Here is a 21,860-nt window from a genome sequence, read left to right on the forward strand (position 1 = left end):
ATTGACACTGTCTGCATCTGGGCCTTCTCTTGAAACGTCTCCAAGAGCTTTCCACGCGAATTGTTCAACATTTGTCCATTATTATTTTCAAAATTCTTCAAGCTCTGTCAAATTTCGTGGTTGATCATTGCTAGACAAACATTTCCAGGTCTTGCCATAGATTTTCAAGTAGATTTAAGTAAAAAATGTAACATTCCCTGTTTTCTTGGTAAGCAACTCCAGTGTAGATTTGATCCTGTGTTTTAGGTTATTGTCCTACTAAAAGGTGAATTCATCTCCCAGCAGACTGAACCAGGTTTTCCTCTAGGATTTTGCCTGTGCTTAGCTCCATTCTGTTTCTTTTTTATCCTGACACTCCAAAGTCATTAACAATTACAAGCATACTCATAACATGATGCAGCCACTACTATGCTTGAAAATATGGAGAGTGGTACTCAGTAATGTGTTGTGTTGGATTTGCCCCAAACATAACTTTTTGTCCTGAATAAAAAATGTTAATTGCTTTGCCATATTTTTACGGTTTCGCCTTGTTACAAACAGGATGCATGTTTTAGAATATTTATATTCTGTACAGGCTTCCTTCTTTTCACTCTGTTAATTAGGTTCGTTTTGTGGAGTAACTACAATGTTGTTGATCCATCCATTCTCCTATCACAGCCATTAAACTCTGTAACTAATTTAAAGTCTGCATTGGCCTCATGGTGAAATCCCTAAGTGGTTTTCCTTTACTCCGGCAACTGAGTTAGGAAGGACGCCTCTATCTTTGTAGTGACTGTGTGTATGGATACACCATCCACAGTGTAATTAATAACTTCGCCATGCTCAAATCGATATTCAATGTCTGCTGTTTTTACACATTTACCAATAGGTGCCCTTTGTGAGGCATTGGAAATCCTCTCTGGTCTTTGTGGCTGAAACTGTTTGAAATTCACTTCTCAACTGAGGGACCTTACAGATAATTGTATGTGTCGGGTTCAGAAATGAGGTAGCCATTAAAAAAAAAGTAAAACACAATTGCACACAGAGTGAGTCCATGCAACGTATTATGTGACTGAAGTACATTTTTACTCCTGAACTTATTTAGGCTTGTCATAACAAAGGGGTAAAATACCTATTGACTCAAGACATTTCAGCTTTTCATTTTTTATTTTTTTATAAAGAAATTCCACTTTCAAGTGTGTGTGTTTTTGTCACTGACCCACACAATCTAAATATTCTATTTTTTACTCAGGCTGTAACAACAAAATGTGGAAAAAGTCAAGGGGTGTGAATCCTTTCTTTATAAGGCACTGTATACGGAACAAAAATATAAACGTAACATGCAACAATTTCAAAGATTTTACATAAATGTTGGACAAAACTACACATTGTAGATTGACCTTTTATTGTCCCCCAGCACAAGGCACACCTATGTAATGATCATGCTGTTTAATCAGTTTCGTGATATGCCACACCTGTCAGATGGCTGGATTATCTTGGCAAAGTAGAAATGCTCACTAACAGGGATGTAATCAAATTTGTAAAATTTCCAGATGCCCCCTGACACAAGCCCCCTTGTTTTACCTTCTGCCCTGGAAGAGAGTGTATAGTGCATGGGCATTATTAAGGACAAAATAGACAGAACACATAAGGTGTATATAAACACCCTTTAATTCTGATTGCCACACATATGAATTAAGGCATAAACAGTATAAAAAAGCAACAGCAGTTTCCATTTTTAATTGATTCCAAAGTAACTTGATACACTGTGTGAATTACACTCATCATGCAACTTCATTGAAGAGTTTCTCTAGAGATGTCAATACTTGTAAACAGAGTTTGTAGCACTATTCAAATAATAAAACAACCACTGGGACTATGCAAGTAATGTGCTGTAATGTAAATCACAATACAATGCATTGAAATGAAAACAAACATAAATAATAAGCATTTAATACTATGTCATGTAACTATACAGAATATATACACCACAGTTCTATGGCACTGGTAAAATGTGAAGATTTACTCTCACACAAAGACAATACAATCAACAAGTGGCTACAGTCAAGTACAGTATACAAATGTAATTAAGTAATACTGGGAGGACCACTTTATAGACTCTTGCACTTCAATTGCAGTTTCCCAACGGAAAAAAACATTGGGATAATACAAATTTCAGTACATTCAACCATATGATTTACATTACGATACATGTGCATATAAACTTTGTAGCATGGCAATTTATGGCTGATTCTATGACACTATGGGGTTTGTCACGTGTGTTTTCAGACAGGCATCCAAATGCAAAATACTTAAGTCTTGTTACTTGATACATATCTCCACCAATATTACAATACCACTACTCTGACTCTTATAAAATATTGATTAAATCGCAAATGAAATTGGTCTCTGCCTCCCATAGAGGCTATGAATATAACACCATGGAATTGATGCCTGTAAATCTTCTTATCCTCATGTGAGCCAGTCACATGGTTTTACTTCTTCCCTTCATTATCTGTAGAAGCAGAGTTCATGAACATCTTATTTGATTTTAGAATGATTTTATATACAATACCTACCTCTCACAGTAAAGAAAATTGATTAAAGTTTACTTCATGTCATTATTCAGTACTGATCCTTTTCTCTTTTGACAAAAGGATCAAACAATAGGCCTATCATAGAGAGGGTATGGATTGGGCAACTAAGAGGACATACCAGTTGAAGATGAGTGTACCAACACCTTCTGGCTGGAAACCAGGGCTCTAGAGCTTATCCCTTCAAAAGAGAGATGAGATCTAGCTATATCTAATGAACTATTGTGCTTTAGTATAGGTAAAGAAAACAACATATTATAGACATAATAAAGCATGCCTTCCTCTCAATCACAGACTTATTGTTTTTAGAAATTAAATATACAATATTTTCAAAGTAAAATATTATTTTCACTTTACATTTCAATCATTCGGGAAACGTTTGTTTACCTTGGAACATGTCGTACTGCCCAGACATGAGTGGGTAGCTCATTCCAAGATGTGTATGATGATGAGTGTGAAGGTGCCTGGCAAAGGGAACATGGTTCCTCTCCCGGTCAGTCTCTCTCTCTCCTTCAAGGGATCCTTTCTCACCAGGCTATTGACAAAAAGAGTGATTCTTTACTCAAATATGTCTTTGTAGTACTGTATATGTACTAGTATGTATTGCACACTAATATCATAATTTCAACAGCATGTCACAGATCACACTTGCAATAGGGCTAGTATCTCACAGATGCTCATTTCAATTTCCTCTCTCTTCCGCCATAAACTGATGCATGTTCATTTCATGGATTCCCTTTTGCTTTATATTTTTCAGCCTCAATTCTGCCTATACTTGATGGACACTCACCGCAGGGGATTTGCCATGGTATGGCAGATTGTGGTGTTGCAGAAGCTCAAGGGCAGTAGACTCACTGGCTGGCTTACTGCTCACACTACGGCTGTTCTGAGTCAAATCTGACTCCTCTCTGCCTGCTGTTTTCCCATAGAGAGGATAGTGGAAACCTAATATGTACAGTACAAAACACAATTTAGAAAACAGCCCTTCAATAAATTCATTCACAATGCCAGGCCAAATAGCAATCTCTTTAACAAGACACAAACTTGGAATGAATCTTGAACACGTGATATAATCCAAAATCTTAAATACACAAAATATGATGAAGCAAAAAAATTCAAGCAAACAACTCGATTTCAGTTTCTATTGCCCATTGTAGTCATAATTTCTCCAACCATATAGACTTACGTGGGTAGTTATGCACCAGGGTGGGTGACTTGACCGTGTAAGAGTTGTTGCTGGGGTCACACATCTGTAGGTATTGGTAGGAATGCTGGTACTGGATATAGGGTTGTTGTTGGGGGTTCATCGCTGGTGATACAGCCACCCTGGCACTCTGTGATTCCTCAGACATGACCCCTATTGGCTGCTGCTCCTCTAGCCTATCACAGTCCTCTATGTCTGATGTGGTGACGTTCTGGTTCGTAGCCTTTTTGAGCTCTACTCCCAACTTTGTCACTGGCTCAGAGGGCATCTCCCACTCCTTAGACATGTCAGCATTTAACTCCTCTGAGCTCTGGCTAAGCTCTTCACTTTGCTGCTCCACATTATTGGATTGATTTGGGCGGGACCAGCATTGGACTTCTGCATGCTAAATCGATGAGGAAAAGTGTTGTTTGTGATGGGTTTTCTTAATATTTAATTGAATACCAGTAATCCCAGTTTGTGAATTGACAAGTCAATCCATCAACTGCAAATTCAACATTTGTCTCAAAACCAACTTTTCTTTTCAAATGTTCCTTACTTAGTTACTTATGTTAAATGTTTACATTTACATCTAAAATTGGGTTACGTCCTTTAGTAGTATGGCCATCTTAGATTTGACCGATAAAATAAAACTTATCTTCCTAATCTGTCTTCTTGAAAATATTAGGCAAAAGGACATCTACAGTACCACATAAACAGCCTTTACCTGGACTAAAGGTTTACATAATGCAACAATCTGACAATCTGACCTTCACAACAGTCGTACACACCAACATCCAAATAGCTAAAGACAGAGTGAAAAACTTACATTTGAAAATGATACATTTGAGTCCAGATCTGTCTGATTATTTGGATTCATGGATGATTTCATTTCATCACTGTCTTTGACAAGTCCCTGGTTTTCTGTCATATTGACAAGCATCGGCTTCCCTTGTGGCTGTGTGGTCAGAGTCTGGGGTCGCTCATCCATTTCTGCAAACGAGAGCCCAGGTTTGGCACAGCACGTTTTCACAGAGTCTGTCCCCTTAGATAATACAGATGTCGAGGTTATCATGTGTTTCAACTCATCTGGTTCTCGGTTTGCTTGACCTCCTCTCTGCTTGGTGATTTGCTGCTGATCACAGCACTTGGATGCAATTAAGAGTTTTTGATCCATGTAAAGACCTCGTGCATACTGGCCGTAGTACAAGGACTGGGCAAGAGCCGTGTGTGTTTGTGTCATCGCCATCTGAAGCTGGGACTGCGAACTTGAGTTGATGACATCAGTCTTCTTCGAATCAAATAATTCCGGGGTGTTTCTCCCCTCATTGTCCTCCTTTTTGCATTTACTGTCTTGAAGGGTGGAGGTCTTATGGAAAGCAGCTGTGTTTGACTGGCCGGTCTGCATGTAATTCTGAATATAGTAGGGGTCATATCCGTGGTAAAAAGGAGACTGGGAGTCTTTGACAGGCCCTGCAGGAATACATACAGCTGGAGGAGTCTTTGGATTTAGATTGGGATTGTTGTTTGAGTTCATCTCAGAGGCTGAGATGGACCTTGGACTTTTGGACCTAGTGTCTGAACGGCAGTCTGAACCCCCATCATCACCTGCATCCGATATGTCTGAGTATGCCGGGCTGTTAGTTTTGGTGGTGGTGCCATCTCCACTTTCAAGGGAGCCACAGTCCAGTCTTGAAGAGCTACCTATGGAAGGACTAGGAGAGTTGTCAGTGAACGTGTACACTTTGTCAGCCTCAGCTCTGATGCTGGCCATTCTACTCTCCTGAGACTCCGTTAGACTGTTCATGACGTCTTGTTTGCTCAAGTGCTCTTTCAGAAGGCTTCCAGAAGGTTCTTTTCCCACGACCTTTCCCTCGTCCATCTTTAGTTGAATGCTATCGCCATTAGAGGTCCTTGTGTCTTTATTGTGTTTGTCTTTTAATCTTCGTTTGTCTTTGTTCCTGGTCTCCTTGCAAGTGACTAGGGTTGTTTTACCCAGACTTGGCTCTACCATGATGTTTAACTTTGGCTTGATGGGTTTAAGTGAGAGGTTCTTTGTTATGGTGACACCAACAGCTACTGATGGGGAAGACTGCTGTGTGTTGGCTTCTGTTGTGTTAGTGGAGAACACAGTGTTGGGGATTGCAATCAGCTTTGGGGGAGCAGGAGCTATAGGCCTGTTGGTTCTAGATTTAGATGAACACTTCTCAACTTTCCCATTAACCTTTTTCCCTTTATCACACACTCCCTTCTTATCGATCAAACCCTCGGCTTCAAGCTTAGGCATCTCCACAGAGGAGTTCCTATCAGTAACAAGGCAATTTTCCAGTACCACAGTCATGTTCGAGATGATTGGCAAGTTACTCAAGTCATCAATGAGTCCCTCTTTGATCAATGAATTCCTCCTCATTTTAGAATTCGCCATGGGACTATGATCACTATTGAACATTAATCGTCTGCTTTTTGGAGACCCTATTGTAGAAACCTTATATAAGGGGCTGGGCTTCTTTGATGAGCTATTGGTTATATCAGAGCAGTCGAAAGTCATGTTACTGAGGGACTCCTCACAATCAGACAGTCTGTCCTCAATCTCAGCCTCAAACTCTGGCTTCCGGTCCACATCTAAGTGTGCATGTGTCTGGTGGTACCGCAGCCCATTGATATGCTTGTATTTCTTGTTACAGTGAGGATGGGGGCAGTCTATCAGTATGGGAGAGGTACATGCCGAATCGTTAAAGGTAGGATCCGACTTTCCCTGTGGAGTGGAAGGAGCACTCCGGGACTTGGCACGGATCCTCTTCCCGTTTCCATTTTTCATGTCATCTGTGACTAAACTCAAATCCAGATCAGTCGGTGGTTTGTTTTTCCTCTTCCCAGATGGGATGGAGTTTGGCTTGATCTCCTCAACTGTGAAAAAGGGAGGTGTTCTGCAGTTATTGATCAGATTAAGGCTCCCTCTTCGGCCCTTGCTGTGAATGCCCCCACCACGGCTCTTATGTGGCAGCCCTCGGACCTTGGCAAGCCCAGGTTCAACACAGGGTCGATCCGGGATGGCCAGTCGCATCCTTTTACCACGGCCACGGCCACCTGGCAGATCAGAGTCACTGGATGGTGACTCACAAAATCTAGAAGAAGAAAATATATACACATATATATATATATATATATACACTACCGTTCAAAAGTTTGGGGTCACTTAGAAATGTCCTTGTTTTTTAAAGAAAAGCTCATTTTTTGTCCATTAAAATAACATAAAGTTGATCAGAAATACAGTGAAGACATTGTTAATGTTGTAAATGACTATTGTAGCTGGAAACGTCTGATTTGCTATGGAATATCTACATAGGCGTACAGAGGCCCATTATCAGCAACCATCACTCCTGTGTTCCAATGGCACGTTGTGTTAGCTAATCCAAGATTATAATTTTAAAATGCTAATTGATCATTATAAAACCCTTTTGCAATTATTTTAGCCCAGTTGAAAACTGTTGTACTGATTAAAGAAACAATAAAACTGGTCTTCTTTGGACTAGTTGAGCATCAGCATTTGTGGGTTTGATTACGGGCTCAAAATAGCCAGAAACAAAGAAGAACTTTCTTCTGAAACTCATCAGTCTATTCTTGTTCTGAGAAATTAAAGATATTCCATGCGAGAAATTGCCAATAAACTGAAGATCTCGTACAACGCTGTGTGCTACTCCTTTCACAGAACAGCACAAACTGTCTCTAACCAGAATAGAAAGAGGAGTGGGAGGCCCCAGTGCACAACTGAGCAAGAGGACTGTACATTTGAGTGTCTAGTTTGAGAAACAGATGCCTTCGAAGTCCTCAACTGGCAGCTTCATAAATAGTTCCGCAAAACACCAGTCTTAATGTCAACAGTGAAGAGGTAACTGGGATGCTGGCCTTCATCACAACGTGCCATTGGAACACAGGAGTAACAGTTGCTGATAACGGGCCTCTGTACGCCTATGTAGATATTCCATTGCAAATCTGACGTTTCCAGCTATAATAGTAATTTACAACATTAACATGTCTACACTGTATTTCTGATCAACTTGATGTTATTTTAATGGACCAAAAAAATGTTTTCCTTTCAAAAACAAGGACATTTCTAAGTGAACCCAAACTTTTGAATGGTAGTGTATATATAGTAAATCATACAAAAAAATCTATACAAAATTGATGTATGACACGGAAATAAAATCAATCAATCAAATCCATCAAAAATTACATAAGTACTCATTATTGAATACTTACAATGGTAATGACATGCAAGAAACATTGTCACTGACAGCTTTCTTGTCAACAGAAAAGGCTAAAACAAAATAGGCTACTCATATACTATTTTTCAATACTATACAACAAAGGATGAATATTTATTATTACCTGGGTGGTGCCCAGTCATGCTTGGTACAGTCCAAAAGAGTCCCCACATAGGTTCTTTTTCTCCATGTTACATTGACTACAAGGACACCTACAATTCAAAAAGCAAAAAGGAGCATGTTACATTAAAGACATTTTAAAATGATGTGCTTTGAACTGTGGCATGGATGGAGGTCCAGTTGACAACCATGATGGCATTGTGATAACTTTTTATCATATGAAATGACATCAGACTGATAGATTGTCATGTTTTGTCATTGATTATCATGTCTTGTCCCTGTGCTTCCCCTTCTATTCGTTTCCCTCTGCTGGTCTTATTAGGTTCTTTCCCTCTTTCTATCCCTCTCTCTCCCCCTCCCTCTCTCACTCTCTCGCTCTCTCTTCTCTCTATCGTTCCGTTCCTGCTCCCAGCTGTTCCTATTCCCCTAATCAATCATTTAGTCTTCCCACACCTGTTCCCGATCCTTTTCCCTGATTAGAGTCCCTATTTCTCTCCTTGTTTTCCGTTCCTGCCCTGTCGGATCCTTGTCTATTATTCACCGTGCTGTGTCTATGTATTGCCCTGTCGTGTCGTGTTTCCCTCAGATGCTGCGTGGTGAGCAGGTGTCTGAGTCTGCTACGTTCAAGTGCCTTCCCGAGGCAACCTGCAGTTCTTGATCAAGTCTCCAGTCTGTTCTCGTCATTACGAGTAGTATTATGCCTTTTGTTTGTAAAGTAACTTTACTGGATTAAAAACTCTGTTTTCGCCAAGTCGCTTTTGGGTCCTCATTCACCTGCATAACAGAAGGATCCGACCAAGGAATGGACCCAGCGACTACAGATGCTCGTAACACTGCCGTCGAGATCCAAGGAGCCATGCTCGGCAGACACGAGCAGGAATTGTCTGCTGCTCGCCATGCCGTGGAGAACCTGGCCGCTCAGGTTTCCGACCTCTCTGGACAGTTCCAGAGTCTTCGTCTCGTGCCACCTGTTACTTCCTGGCCTGCCGAGCCTCCGGAACCTAGGGTTAATAACCCACCTTGCTACTCCGGGCAGCCCACGGAGTGCCGCTCCTTTCTCACCCAGTGTGATATTGTGTTCTCTCTCCAACCCAACACATACTCTAGCGAGAGAGCTCGGGTTGCTTACGTCATTTCACTCCTTACTGGCCGGGCTCGAGAGTGGGGCACAGCTATCTGGGAGGCAAGGGCTGATTGTTCAAACAATTACCAGAACTTTAAAGAGGAGATGATTCGGGTTTTTGACCGTTCAGTTTTTGGTAGGGAGGCTTCTAGGGCCCTGGCTTCCCTATGCCAAGGTGATCGATCCATAACGGATTACTCTATAGAGTTTCGCACTCTTGCTGCCTCTAGTGACTGGAACGAGCCGGCGCTGCTCGCTCGTTTTCTGGAGGGACTCCACGCAGTGGTCAAAGATGAGATTCTCTCTCGGGAGGTTCCTTCCAGTGTGGATTCTTTGATTGCTCTCGCCATCCGCATAGAACGACGGGTAGATCTTCGTCACCAAGCTCGTGGAAGAGAGCTCGCGTCAACGGTGTTTCCCTGCTCCGCATCGCAACCATCTCCCTCCTCTGGCTCAGAGACTGAGCCCATACAGCTGGGAGGTATTCGCATCTCGACCAAGGAGAGGGAACGGAGGATCACCAACCGCCTGTGCCTCTATTGCGGATTTGATGGACATTTTGTCAATTCATGTCCAGTAAAGGCCAGAGCTCATCAGTAAGCGGAGGGCTACTGGTGAGCGCTACTACTCAGGTCTCTTCATCTAGATCCTGTACTACTATGTCGGTCCATCTACGCTGGACCGGTTCGGGTGCTAAATGCAGTGCCTTGATTAACTCTGGGGCTGAGGGTTGTTTCATGGACGAAGCATGGGCTCGGAAACATGACATTCCTTTCAGACAGTTAGACAAGCCTACGCCCATGTTTGCCTTAGATGGTAGTCATCTTCCCAGTATCAGATTTGAGACACTACCTTTAACTCTCACAGTATCTGGTAACCACAGTGAGACTATTTCTTTTTTGATTTTTCGTTCACCTTTTACACCTGTTGTTTTGGGTCATCCCTGGCTAGTATGTCATAATCCTTCTATTAATTGGTCTAGTAATTCTATCCTATCCTGGAACGTTTCTTGTCATGTGAAGTGTTTAATGTCTGCCATCCCTCCCATTTCTTCTGTCCCCACTTCTCAGGAGGAACCTGGCGATTTGACAGGAGTGCCGGAGGAATATCATGATCTGCGCACGGTCTTCAGTCGGTCCCGAGCCAACTCCCTTCCTCCTCACCGGTCGTATGATTGTAGTATTGATCTCCTTCCGGGGACCACTCCTCCTCGGGGTAGACTATACTCTCTGTCGGCTCCCGAACGTAAGGCTCTCGAGGATTATTTATCTGTGTCTCTTGACGCCGGTACCATAGTGCCTTCTTCCTCTCCGGCCGGGGCGGGGTTCTTTTTTGTTAAGAAGAAGGACGGTACTCTGCGCCCCTGCGTGGATTATCGAGGGCTGAATGACATAACGGTTAAGAATCGTTATCCGCTTCCCCTTATGTCATCAGCCTTCGAGATTCTGCAGGGAGCCAGGTGCTTTACTAAGTTGGACCTTCGTAACGCTTACCATCTCGTGCGCATCAGAGAGGGGGACGAGTGGAAAACGGCGTTTAACACTCCGTTAGGGCATTTTGAGTACCGGGTTCTGCCGTTTGGTCTCGCCAATGCGCCAGCTGTTTTTCAGGCATTAGTTAATGATGTTCTGAGAGACATGCTGAACATCTTTGTTTTTGTCTATCTTGACGATATCCTGATTTTTTCACCGTCACTCGAGATTCATGTTCAGCACGTTCGACGTGTTCTACAGCGCCTTTTAGAGAATTGTCTCTACGTAAAGGCTGAGAAGTGCTCTTTTCATGTCTCCTCCGTTACTTTTCTCGGTTCCGTTATTTCCGCTGAAGGCATTCAGATGGATTCCGCTAAGGTCCAAGCTGTCAGTGATTGGCCCGTTCCAAGGTCACGTGTCGAGTTGCAGCGCTTTTTAGGTTTCGCTAATTTCTATCGGCGTTTCATTCGTAATTTCGGTCAAGTTGCTGCCCCTCTCACAGCTCTTACTTCTGTCAAGACGTGTTTTAAGTGGTCCGGTTCCGCCCAGGGAGCTTTTGATCTTCTAAAAGAACGTTTTACGTCCGCTCATATCCTCGTTACTCCTGACGTCACTAGACAATTCATTGTCGAGGTTGACGCTTCAGAGGTAGGCGTGGGAGCCATTCTATCCCAGCGCTTCCAGTCTGACGATAAGGTTCATCCTTGCGCTTATTTTTCTCATCGCCTGTCGCCATCTGAGCGCAACTATGATGTGGGTAACCGTGAACTGCTCGCCATCCGCTTAGCCCTAGGCGAATGGCGACAGTGGTTGGAGGGGGCGACCGTTCCTTTTGTCGTTTGGACAGACCATAAGAACCTTGAGTACATCCGTTCTGCCAAACGACTTAATGCCCGTCAAGCTCGTTGGGCGTTGTTTTTCGCTCGTTTCGAGTTTGTGATTTCTCACCGTCCGGGTAGCAAAAACACCAAGCCTGATGCCTTATCCCGTCTGTTTAGTTCTTCTGTGGCTTCTACTGATCCCGAGGGGATTCTTCCTTATGGGCGTGTTGTCGGGTTGACAGTCTGGGGAATTGAAAGACAGGTTAAGCAAGCACTCACGCACACTGCGTCGCCGCGCGCTTGTCCTAGTAACCTCCTTTTCGTTCCTGTTTCCACTCGTCTGGCTGTTCTTCAGTGGGCTCACTCTGCCAAGTTAGCTGGTCATCCCGGTGTTCGAGGCACTCTTGCGTCTATTCGCCAGCGCTTTTGGTGGCCGACTCAGGAGCGTGACACGCGCCATTTCGTGGCTGCTTGTTCGGACTGCGCGCAGACTAAGTCGGGTAACTCTCCTCCTGCCGGTCGTCTCAGACCGCTCCCCATTCCTTCTCGACCATGGTCTCACATCGCCCTAGACTTCATTACCGGTCTGCCTTTGTCTGCGGGGAAGACTGTGATTCTTACGGTTGTCGATAGGTTCTCTAAGGCGGCACATTTCATTCCCCTCGCTAAACTTCCTTCCGCTAAGGAGACGGCACAAATCATTATCGAGAATGTGTTCAGAATTCATGGCCTCCCGTTAGACGCCGTTTCAGACAGAGGCCCGCAATTCACGTCACAGTTTTGGAGGGAGTTCTGTCGTTTGATTGGTGCGTCCGTCAGTCTCTCTTCCGGGTTTCATCCCCAGTCTAACGGTCAAGCAGAGAGGGCCAATCAGACGATTGGTCGCATACTACGCAGCCTTTCTTTCAGAAACCCTGCGTCTTGGGCAGAACAGCTCCCCTGGGCAGAATACGCTCACAACTCGCTTCCTTCGTCTGCTACCGGGTTATCTCCGTTTCAGAGTAGTCTGGGTTACCAGCCTCCTCTGTTCTCATCCCAGCTTGCCGAGTCCAGAGTTCCCTCCGCTCAAGCGTTTGTCCAACGTTGTGAGCGCACCTGGAGGAGGGTGAGGTCTGCACTTTGCCGTTACAGGGCACAGACTGTGAGAGCCGCCAATAAACGCAGGATTAAGAGTCCAAGGTATTGTTGCGGCCAGAGAGTGTGGCTTTCCACTCGCAACCTTCCTCTTACGACAGCTTCTCGTAAGTTGACTCCGCGGTTCATTGGTCCGTTCCGTGTCTCCCAGGTCGTCAATCCTGTCGCTGTGCGACTGCTTCTTCCGCGACATCTTCGTCGCGTCCATCCTGTCTTCCATGTCTCCTGTGTCAAGCCCTTTCTTCGCACCCCCGTTCGTCTTCCCTCCCCCTCCCGTCCTTGTCGAGAGCGCACCTATTTACAAGGTACGTAAGATCATGGACATGCGTTCTCGGGGACGGGGTCACCAATACTTAGTGGATTGGGAGGGTTACGGTCCTGAGGAGAGGAGTTGGGTTCCGTCTCGGGACGTGCTGGACCGTTCACTTATTGATGATTTCCTCCGTTGCCGCCAGGATTCCTCCTCGAGTGCGCCAGGAGGCGCTCGGTGAGTGGGGGGGTACTGTCATGTTTTGTCATTGATTATCATGTCTTGTCCCTGTGCTTCCCCTTCTATTCGTTTCCCTCTGCTGGTCTTATTAGGTTCTTTCCCTCTTTCTATCCCTCTCTCTCCCCCTCCCTCTCTCACTCTCTCGCTCTCTCTTCTCTCTATCGTTCCGTTCCTGCTCCCAGCTGTTCCTATTCCCCTAATCAATCATTTAGTCTTCCCACACCTGTTCCCGATCCTTTTCCCTGATTAGAGTCCCTATTTCTCTCCTTGTTTTCCGTTCCTGCCCTGTCGGATCCTTGTCTATTATTCACCGTGCTGTGTCTATGTATTGCCCTGTCGTGTCGTGTTTCCCTCAGATGCTGCGTGGTGAGCAGGTGTCTGAGTCTGCTACGTTCAAGTGCCTTCCCGAGGCAACCTGCAGTTCTTGATCAAGTCTCCAGTCTGTTCTCGTCATTACGAGTAGTATTATGCCTTTTGTTTGTAAAGTAACTTTACTGGATTAAAAACTCTGTTTTCGCCAAGTCGCTTTTGGGTCCTCATTCACCTGCATAACATAGATGGGATCCTCTTTTTGTGGCTTTAATGGAGGCTTGGTCTACGTCCCAAATGGCACCCTATTCCCTATATTGTGCAATTATTTTGACCAGGGCCCATGTAGTACACTATATATAGGGAATAGAGTACAATGTGGGATATAGCCTTGTTCTTACCACAGCACCAAGAAGGCTGAATCATGTAATTTACCTTTTTTTTACACAAAGAATGAATATCATTTTAAAAGCCAATCGCCCTCTGTGATTTCTCCAAGACAACCAAAAGTCGAGAATGAAGATATTCGAGAATCAAATAGATATTGCACATTATTATTTCACTGTACCGAGTATATTCAAATGCTTTTACAGAAGCGATTTGTATGAAAACATATTACACCTTTATCTTGCCTTGGCAAATGGCCATAAAAAATAGTTTGGATTCTAGTCTAATTTTCTTGAAAGTAAACACTAAAATCTGTGAACTGCAAACCGAATGAGCTCTGCAATTGAAGGGTTTATGTCCAAAACACAAACTTTTCAGATGTGCATTTTTTCATCTGAAATTAATGCTCATGGGTCCCTTTCTATGTGCATGAATTATGGCTGTTATCAAACTTTCAAACATTTAGTTTAGGTGTGCTTTAAAATGTGTTTTATTGCTAAATGTGATATCCAGAACACTCGTTTTTTCCCCCCAAGATGCTCTATATCCATTGTCCAGGTGGATGGAACGTTCCATATGGTTTTCGCAGCTGGTGCGAAAGTGAGTCATTTTGTGAATCATTTCCATGATATTTGTTTTTCCAATCATAAGTTACGTTTCTCTAAAGATTTTTTCCACCTTTAGGAATGTAATCGCATTCAATTTGGGTTAGGGGGCTCCCGAGTGGTGCAGCGGTCTAAGCCACTGCATCTCAGTGCTAGAGGCGTCACTACAGACCCTGGTTTGATTCCAGGCTGTATCACAACCAGCCGTGATTGGGGGTCCCATAGGGCGGCTCACAATTGGCCCAGCGTCATCTGGGTTAGGGTTTGGCTAGGGTAGGCCGTCATTGTAAATAAGAATTTGTTTTTAACTGGCTTGCCTAGTTAAATAAAATAATGTAGGCTAACCCCTGGCGGGCAGTGTAACTCAAACAATAAGAATCCATTCATCCAACCTTGATCAGCAACTTAATGCAAACGACTTTCAATGTCCTTATTCCTCCTTAAATCCTTCCCTAAAATGTATAGAATGCAATTCAAAAAGATTGATTTATCCTAATGAAAAGAAACCTGTAAAACCCCCATACAATTTCTCCAAAAGGAAAACACACATTGTATATACACTGTTCATCCCCTGGATACAATAAGTCACTAATGTTATATTTGTACAATATAGTTCAAGCAAAGGACTATTTTAATATGCATTTATTTATGGATTGATACTTTATTACATGTAACTGTTTAATACCCAATCGGGATACTTTTTTCTACTGGAGTTCTGTTGTTTGGAGTGGATATATATTATTTGTTTCTAAAATAAAATGACCTTGCAATGTTCAGTATTTCAAACAAAATCATGTCCGTCTTTTCACTAGCCCCCCAAAAATAACAATTCATATACATTAACCAACATTCCTGAAAATAAAATCAAACCCCTCAATTGCATTTTGATATGCATACATCAAAATCTAGCTCACAGTCGGGGACATTAAGATGGTGGTCTGCAATTAGCATTTGCCTAATCAATATGCACTCGGCATCTCTGCAGCCCTCGAACGCTAAAGTGTCTTACTATGGAGGTCCCATGGCATAGCTTCCAAATAAGACGGCAACAGCCTTTCTCTTCAAATCTGAGTTTTACAGGAATAATAGGCCTCTTAAAAACAGAACACACATCAGATGAATTCTCTCATGGTCTGTTACACTGTTACATCAGCAGAGATCCTTTAATTAAAACCAGCCTTGAATACAAAAGCCTTTTCTAGCTCACAAATCACTTTGTTGGCCGTGCGCAAAGACCAAATTCAGTTTTATAAGTGACACTCGAGTACTCAAGTGAGCCAGCAATGTTGCTTTCTTCAGTGAAGTAGATTAAATCGAGCCTCTCGGTTTTGGGCTACTGTAAATACAGTTATGTTTACATCTCTGCAAGGCTAAGGCCTACCTTTGATCAGATGATAATTATTAATACTTTCTTACCGTTAATAATATTTCCGTGGAATAAACTGTTTTATGCCCACTGATATAAGCGACTGTACCAGCCTTTCATTCATGGTCAATCATGTACATGCTGAACCACATGGTGGAATGCTGAAATTTTAGGAGAGCTGGAGGAATGGAATCCTCACCTTCCTCAGTCTCATGCCACACAATGCCCTCCAGGTTGACACTGGTGCCTGGCTGACAAGGGCCAGGGCGACATGAATCGGTGTCTGGCCCTCCATCTTGTGTGTTGGTTCCTATGGATCTGGTCCTCACCAGAAGTTGCTTTGAGATGGGTGAAGAGAAGGGGGCATTGGACATTGGGCTTTGAGGGCCGGGTGGCGGGGGTGCAGGCACTGTAAACATTGAATCCACCTATGGAAAGGAGGAGGAGGAGTCAAATATCACCTCTGACTTTTCAACATAAAAGGCCCAAAGCAGCCGTTTTTACATCAATATCAAATCATTTCTGTGTAACAATTATCTTACTGTAATAGTTTTCCATCAATAAAATCATAAGAATTATATAGCTGTTTAGCAAAAAAAATTATCAAGCAAGAATTTTACTAGGACTGTCTTGGAGTGGTTTGAGTGGGGAGGGGAAACTTAAAACTAGCTGTTATTAGGAGAGAGCTTTGAAACTCTCTTTGTTATTGGTCTATTAACCAATTTCCCGCCTGGTAATGTCATCATGCAAGCCAAAACTCCCACCCATGCAAACAGGCGGATTAGAAGGTCCTGTATAGATTGAATTTTCTACCAGAAACTATCAGAAAATAACACCAATCACATTTTTTCACATGTTACAGTGTTCATTTTATCAGCTGTTGTACAATACAGTGGCTTGTGGAAGTATTCACCCCCCCTTGGCATTTTTCCTATTTTGTTGCCTTACAACCTGGAATTAAAATCGATTTTGGGGGGGGGGGGGGGTTTGTATCATTTGATTTACATAACATGCTTACCACTTTGAAGATACAAAATATTTTTTATTGTGAAACAAACAAGAAATAATACACAAAAACAGAACTTGAGCGTGCATAACTATTCACCCCTCCAAAGTCAATACTTTGTAGAGCCACCTTTTGCAGTGATTACAGCTGCAAGTCTCTTGGGGTATGTCTCTATAGGCTTGGCACATCTAGCCACTGGGATTTTTGCCCATTCTTCAAGGCAAAATGGCTCCTTCCCCTTCAAATTGGATGGGTTTCCGTTGGTGTACAGCAATCTAGGATGATGCGAATTTTCGCAGCTTTTTGTTAAAAATCGCGCAACATTTCAAAGTCCTGCTACTCATGCCAGGAATATAGTATATGCATATGATAAGTATGTGTGTATAGAAAACACTCTGAAGTCTCTAAAACAGGTTAAATGTGTCTGTGGCTATAACAGAACGTGTTTAGGAGTAAAAATCCCTGGTAAAACTGTTTACCAAAAACACAAAAAAAATATTCATCCGCCATTCAATGTATTGTCTAAGGCGACAGAAAATAAATGAGGATCCCCTGTAAATGCCTACAGCTTCCACACGATGTCGCCAGTACTGGCATTTCATGTCTGCTTTATCCTTGGTTAGATCACGTATAGGCCCTTCCTGTCTTGAGGCGCACCACAGGATGTTGTGAAATTGTAAACATGGACAATGATTTCAAGACTTGCTGCTATCGAATACAGATCGCCCCGTGATCAATTTTATAGATTATTAACGTTTATTAATACCTAATGTTGGTTTAGAAAAGTAGTTTGAAGTGATTTGTAAAAGTTTATAGGCAACTTTTGTAATTTTAAAAAGTGACGTTGCGTCTTGTAAAGGGGCATTTTCCAGGATCAGACTGGCCTTCAGCAAATGACATTTTGGGTATACAATGACGGATTTAATCGTGAAAAAGACCCAATTGTGATGTTTATGGGACATATAGGAGTGCCAACAAAGAAGCTTGTCAAAGGTAATGAATGTTTTATATTTTATTTCTGCGTTTTGGGTAGCGCCGGCTACCGCAAAATCTGTTGTTTAGGTGACGGTCTGCTATTCTGGGGGGTTCATGCTATCAGATAATAGCTTCTCATGCTTTCGCCGAAAAGCATTTGACAAATCTGACTTGGTGGCTAGATTCACAACGAGTGTAGCTTTAATTCAGTACCTTACATGTGTGTTTTAATGAAAGTTTGAGTTTTATCAAAAACTATAGGTGGCGCTCTAAATTTCCGCTGATCTAATCCCGCCAGAGGAACACTCCTCCATTTAAGGTCATACCACAGATTCTCAATTGGATTGAGATCTGGGCTTTGACTAGGCCATTCCAAGACAATTAAATGTCTCACCTTAAACCACTTGAGTGGTGCTTTAGCAGTATGCTTAGGGTCAATGTCCTGCTGGAAGGTGAACCTCCATCCCAGTCTCAAATCTCTGGAAGACTGAAACAGGTTTCCCTCAAGAATTTCCCTGTATTTAGCTCTATTCTTCAATTCTGACCAGTTTCCCAGTCCCTGCCGATGAAAAACATCCCCACAGTGTGATACTGCCACCACCATATGCATGATGTTCTCGGGTTGATGAGCGGTGTTGGGTTTGCGCCAGACATAGTGTTTTCCTTGATGGCCAAAAAGCTCAATTTTAGTCTCATCTGACCAGAGTACCTTCTTCCATATGTTTGGGGAGTCTCCCACATGTATTTTAACTCACACCAAACATGTTTGCTTATTTTGTTCTTTAAGAAATTGCTTTTTTCTGGACACTCTTCCATAAAGCCCAGCTCTGTGCAGTGTACGGCTTAAAGTGGTCCTATGGACAGATACTCCAATCCATTCTGTGGAGCTTTGCAGCTCATTCAGTGTTATCTTTAGTCTCTTTGTTGCCTCTCTGATTAATGCCCTCCTTGCCTGGTTTATGAGTTTGGTGGGCAGCCCCCTCTTGGCAGGTTGGTTGTGGTGCCATATTCTTTCCATTTTTAATAATGGATTTAATGGTGCTCCGTGGGATGTTCAAAGTTTCGGCTCTTTTTTTATAACCCAACCCTTGATCTGAAATTCTTCACAACTTTGTCCCTGACCTGTTTGGAGAGCTCCTTGGTCTTTATGGTGCCGCTTGCTTGGCAGTGACCCTTACTTAGTGGTGTTGCAGACTCTGGGGCCTTTCAGAACAGGTGTATATATACCGAGATCATGTGACAGATGAGATTGCACACAGGTGGACTTTATTTAACTAATTATGTGTCTTCTGAAGGTAATTGGTTGAACTAAATCTTATTTTTGGGCTTCATAGCAAAGGGGGGCACGCACCACTTTTCTGTATTTTATTTTGTGTTATGTTTCTCATTTCACTTCACCAATTTTGACTATTTTGTGTGTGTCCATTACATGAAATCCAAATAAAAATATATTTAAATTACTGGTTGTAATGCAACAAAATAGGAAAAACACCAAGGGGGATGAATACTTTTGCAAGGCACTGTATGACACAAAACACAGAAAGAAAAGTGTTTTGATTGCACTGGGCCTTTAAGCATCCTGATCTTTAATTCATAAATAATCTCATATCTATGTTCATCATAGGGATGGTAATAAACAACGGAAAGTGTTGTTTTCCAAAGCCTATTGGTAATTTCATAAAATTACAAGCAGCTATTAACAATTAATCTTCAAAACAAATACATATCTTTGAATACCAGTGATGTACACATTTCAGCAGTTTAATGAAATATTTGAATGAAAATAGCATTTCTGCATGACCTGAGAAACAAATAAAAAAGAACAAGCAATACTGTTGCTTTGTGTTGTAACTGCAAAAAGATTGTCATTCATGTATTTTTGCTATTTATGTTTATATGCAGTGCTGAACATGTTTGTACTTCTGACTAAATGTGTTATATCATTTTAAAATGTTAATGTATGCATATAACATCATTTGAAAGATAAGTCATTCCTAAAGGGTTGTTTGTGTCTGATCAGATACCTATGAAGGGACAAAAACAAAGACTGATGCATGCTCCCCTGCTTTGATTGCAAGATGCAATGCCACAGTCCTGTACCCTCCCTCCCTCAGACAGAATCACTCAGCAAACATCTCAAACATTGACCACAATGATGAGTCAAAAACCTAGGGCTTGTCTTCATCACGAATGCCTTGTCTTGTAACCATAAAAGCAACACAAGCGTTCATTGTTACAGGCTATGTGTGATTTTAATATGCAGCACGGTGAGGAGCTGATAGCCAAGAGGAGGAAGAAAAGATGGCTACCGTTCACACACTCCACTTCCCCTGCTGCTGAGTGAAAAACACTGATTACTGGTGGCATCTGTCATGGAGAAAGATAGGCGTCTTCTCTTGTAACAAATTAGATTAAATCATTGTAAAAAAAACAACTGCCTATGTAGGTTGGGACTTTGTGGTGTCCCTACTAAGCTATTTAAGATAAATCAAATTAAAAGACTCAGGTAAAAATTGTGGAGAGTGTGGGACTGTTCCCTGAGAACAATCAATGGTGGGCAACAGCCTCCAATAGCATTAACATTAACCATAAATTACAGAAACTGTAAAAGGATACGCATAAGAAATTAGTACCCGAAGAAACTTCCCTTCCTTTTGCTGTGGAGTTTCAGTTATATTATAAACAAAATATAGGACATGCTAATAAAATAAACTAATCGGGTTAGGATACAACTGATGGGTCTGAGATTATGGTGATTCCCCAGGTTTACATCTGGTTATAGCCTTTCACATGTCACAGCTATGCAAAACCTCTCTGCTTGCGTGTGTGCTTAGGGTACCTTGTCATTATATTCATTATTAAATCATTGTCCATATTGTAAATAACATCATATATTGTAAATAATAGTGTGGTAGTGTTTTGTAGCCACATCACTGTACATTATATATTCGTTTGTCATTCTTAGCCTATATTTTGGGGGGATGTTCTGGCCTGGGCCCTTGGAACTGCATTCTTGAACAGCTGTGTGTATTCTGTGCACATAAAGGATTACCATGATATAACTGTATCTCTATTAGGCTGCTACCTTACTCATGCATAAAACATCTGCCAAGTAATCCTGTTAGGCTACCTTTCTTATGAAAAAAAATATTCCACGGCAATTAAGATAATAAGATAATGATTGGTGGCCTACATGTTTTAAAACGTGCATTAAGCTTACCTTTTCTGTTCTCAGTTTCTTTGCCGTTGTGACAGTGTCGTCATTCTTCCTCACAACAATAGCGCTGCCCTTTATTCCACAATCCAAACCGTTTTTGGTAATGTCTTCCATTCTGCCCCCTGCACAATGACACGGATTCGCTTTGCTTCCGAGGGTGCATAAATGGTCAGGTATAGAATTTAAGATGGGACTTCTTTGACCATCATGTTTCTCTTTCCTCGTCCTGAAAGCATCCCTCTCCCTTTTCCAGCCTCTGATTAGATTTTTTCCCTTTTTTTCCTCTTTGCCTTTGGCGCATGAAACGGTTACATCACTCGACTTTGGGTTGCTGACCGCCTGGCCCAGTGCTGAATTCATTTCAAATGCCTCTATGGGGCGTCCTCTCAGCGATACCACACAGTGCGAGGACCGACGGCTCAAACCCTTAGAAGTTTTGCTTCGTTTGAATCTATATTTCCTCGATTCCTTGCTGAAGTGTCCCTGGATTTGAACGGAGGGAATTGTTAGTCTGTCTGATAAAGCAGATGCGTTTGAACAATTGGATAGCTCCTCACAATCCGTCATCGTCCCATTTTTTCCTTTAAAAAATCCACTAATCTCCTGTCTTTGTCGATCTCTCCTCAAATCAGCATTCAAGTCAATTCTCAAATTGCCAACCGCAGTCACTGACGGGAGTAGTAGGCTGCGTGTCAGCCTAGCTGGTTAACAGTATTATATTGTGAAATTGACTGACTTGAATTATGACAGAAAAACGGTGATACCCCCTGACTTCACAAAAGGAAGTCATAGTCAGATGCCTTCTATCCTGTAT

General features: G+C 42.4%; 1 protein-coding gene across 1 annotated transcript; it reads right to left on the reverse strand.

Annotated features, from left to right (window-relative positions):
- Window positions 1-1,631: 1,631 nt before the first annotated feature.
- Window positions 1,632-21,782, reverse strand: znf608 (zinc finger protein 608). The gene is made up of 8 exons (XM_046345154.1): window positions 21,050-21,782; window positions 16,048-16,276; window positions 8,146-8,233; window positions 4,586-6,881; window positions 3,760-4,162; window positions 3,364-3,518; window positions 2,961-3,108; window positions 1,632-2,494 (listed from the first exon to the last, which is right to left on the reverse strand). The coding sequence occupies exons 1-8, from the start codon at window positions 21,611-21,613 to the stop codon at window positions 2,475-2,477; spliced, it is 3,903 nt and encodes a 1,300-aa protein (XP_046201110.1). The 5' UTR covers window positions 21,614-21,782; the 3' UTR covers window positions 1,632-2,474.
- Window positions 21,783-21,860: the final 78 nt, after the last annotated feature.

This window comes from Oncorhynchus gorbuscha, linkage group LG04, assembly GCF_021184085.1.
Source record: "Oncorhynchus gorbuscha isolate QuinsamMale2020 ecotype Even-year linkage group LG04, OgorEven_v1.0, whole genome shotgun sequence".
Lineage (NCBI taxonomy): Eukaryota > Metazoa > Chordata > Actinopteri > Salmoniformes > Salmonidae > Oncorhynchus > Oncorhynchus gorbuscha.

Bases quoted from the DNA above. Each gene is read 5' to 3' on its own strand.
- znf608 (XM_046345154.1), bottom strand. From the start codon at position 21,613: ATGACGGATTGTGAGGAGCTATCCAATTGTTCAAACGCATCTGCTTTA. The intron at 16,277-21,049 runs GTAAGCTTAATG...TCCTTTCCATAG, and splicing joins AGAAACTGAGAACAGAAAAG to GTGGATTCAATGTTTACAGT. The intron at 2,495-2,960 runs GTAAACAAACGT...CTGCTTCTACAG, and splicing joins GCAGTACGACATGTTCCAAG to ATAATGAAGGGAAGAAGTAA.